Source organism: Olea europaea, unplaced genomic scaffold (genome assembly GCF_002742605.1).
Source record: "Olea europaea var. sylvestris unplaced genomic scaffold, O_europaea_v1 scaffold1380, whole genome shotgun sequence".
NCBI lineage: Eukaryota > Viridiplantae > Streptophyta > Magnoliopsida > Lamiales > Oleaceae > Olea > Olea europaea.
Genome location: NW_019231314.1, coordinates 163638 through 166137, shown reverse-complemented (window position 1 = coordinate 166137; position 2500 = coordinate 163638). Strand labels below are relative to the sequence as shown.

The 2500-nt window shown below is 33.6% G+C and overlaps 1 protein-coding gene across 1 annotated transcript; it reads left to right on the top strand.

The window, feature by feature from the left end:
* The first annotated feature begins 552 nt into the window (after positions 1-552).
* LOC111375507 (WUSCHEL-related homeobox 3) lies at positions 553-2185 on the top strand. Its single transcript, XM_022998342.1, has 2 exons — positions 553-947; positions 1807-2185. The coding sequence occupies exons 1-2, from the start codon at positions 603-605 to the stop codon at positions 2017-2019; spliced, it is 558 nt and encodes a 185-aa protein (XP_022854110.1). The 5' UTR covers positions 553-602; the 3' UTR covers positions 2020-2185.
* Positions 2186-2500: the final 315 nt, after the last annotated feature.

Sequence of the window (2500 nt, the reverse complement as noted above, 5' to 3'; positions counted from 1 at the left end):
ATTGAGATGTAAAGAAACGGACTAATATCAATTAATGTCTTCTTAGCTTTTCGAATAACAAAATTCTCACATGGTGTAAACCCTTTGTATAGAAAGGAGGTTCCAGAAGTTCACCAGATTACTCACATGGTGGGCCCCATGTGAGTGGTAAAATAATACCAAAAAATATCCACTCAGCCTATATTGTATGTTGTCTGGTTGAATTCTGTACGAAAAGCTTATGTATATGCAGCTCAACTCTTCTCACATTCACATACCATTAAAAAAACAGAAGTCAGTTGGTGTTTAAAAAATTATCTGCAACTTGCACGTATCTGCCTAGCCTTCTATATCATTCTGCTATGAATTAAATGATCGGACGATAATTACGTAAGCATTTTTATAACCAAACATCACTCTATCTTTATATCTTTATATCTATTATTGTCCAGCTCTCTCTCTCTCTCTCTCGACATCAGCATGACAACCTGTATAATAAATAACTAATAAAACCCTTTTGCACCATTTTTTCAAATTCTATATTATTTTCATCTATTTAAACCATGTTTGAACCTCTCAAATTATTCCATACAGTTGCTTTTCAAAAATTTCATACAGTTACAATGTCTCCATCCGGTTCTACCAGATGGTGTCCAACTCCAGAACAGCTGATGATCTTGGAGGAACTGTATAGAAGAGGAGTGAGAACTCCAAAGGCTTCTCAGATACAAAAAATCACAGCCCATCTCTCTTATTTTGGTAAAATACAAGGGAAAAATGTGTTCTATTGGTTTCAGAATCATAAAGCTAGAGACAGGCAAAAACTCAGGAAAAAACTCATCAGCAAGCAACAACAGCCGTTTGTTCTTGATCATCAGCATGCCCACTACAACAATCTTGATTCTCGTATCATGTCTCCAGCTTTCCATCAGATACCTGGCTACAATTCAGCAGAAAATAATCATCAGGTATTCTTTGAGCCACACCGTCTATAAATTTAAATTGTTACGTGCACGAGTTTCATGAATGAGTAGTGACCAAACTCGAATCTGGAATCTTTGAACGTTTAGATATTATGTTGAGTTGTCTCATCTGAAACTACAAGTTGTTACAGGTTTTTTTATTATTATTTAAATTATCTTCAAAAACAAGTACTATTTTTCCATGAAAGACTTATCATGCGCACATTTTTTTTTGAATGAGTATCGACGAGACTCAAAGTTAGAAATATTTGCTCACTTTGATATGGTATTGAAATAATTCATCTAAAAGCTTACTCTTATATGCAAGAAAAATATATTATTTTAAACTGTTTCCAAGTTTTTGTTTTTTTTTTTGGGGTTAATTTTTTTGAAATTTAGTGTGGGGTGTGTTGTTCTTGTTCTTCACATTTTTTTAGTTTTCATTTTAATTTAATATTCGGGTACAGCAAAGTTCTTAAAGAGTAGGGTTGCCAATCACCTGCAGTGAATAGAGAGAGATAAGAATATAATGCGAAGTAATTAATTAGGAAAACGATTATGGGCTTGTTTAATAAAATTTAACAAAATTTTATCAACTTTTCAACAGGTAAAATGCAAATTTTAAGCACATATTTAATTAAATCCACAATTTTTATTAACTTTTTAATCACACACTTTATCGAATTTTACGCTAAAACTTTTATTGAACACTTCGTCACACAGGCCCTTTATACCACGTAATTAGGTGCCCTATATATAACATCGTTATGTGCATGAAGCTAAACCAACAGCTAGGTCACTCAGTGAATCAGCTACACATTCTTATATTTATTTTTCTCATTTTCTGTCATTTTTACATGGTTAGGGTGTAGTTGAAGAAGATACTGGAGGCCAAATGGTGGATTACTCATGGAAGTCTGATCTTCCGAAAGATTGCATGATCAGACCATGTCCTCATGATTTCATGATGATTATGGAATTGGGTCCCACTTTCCATTACTGTAGTAACCCTAGGCCCCTCCAAACCCTGGAACTCTTCCCCATAAGATCCCCCAACGTGAAGGATCAAGAAACTTAACCACCTTTCTCTTTCTATATCTATCAATTTCTTTGTGTTTTCAGTGTTGTGTTTTGCTGTAGACTTGGAAATATCTGAATTGTCTAGTTTGGCAGTAATCAGTATTGTTTCTGCTCCTACAGTCTATTAACTGTTTCCATTATTATATAATGTACTGTTTCCAATCTAGAATCGGCATTGGATTTTGGGGAATTTTCGATAGCTATTTTGTCAACTATCACTGAACTTTAAAATCTCAATTAGGTTATTTTGAATTTTAACGTGCCATAATTTTTTGTGTGTGTGTGTGTGTTTTTTTAAATATGAAACCATTAAATAAATTTTTTTGGTTAATAATGATAAACATAGCACAAACTTTGGAGGCAAAAAAGAATGACATACCTCGTCGAAGATTGATGTAGTTGACATTCTCCTCGTGATCATAAATCAAGTGTAGTATACTTTTGGCTCATCGTCCCTTTTAAACCCGCTACTTGAAGGG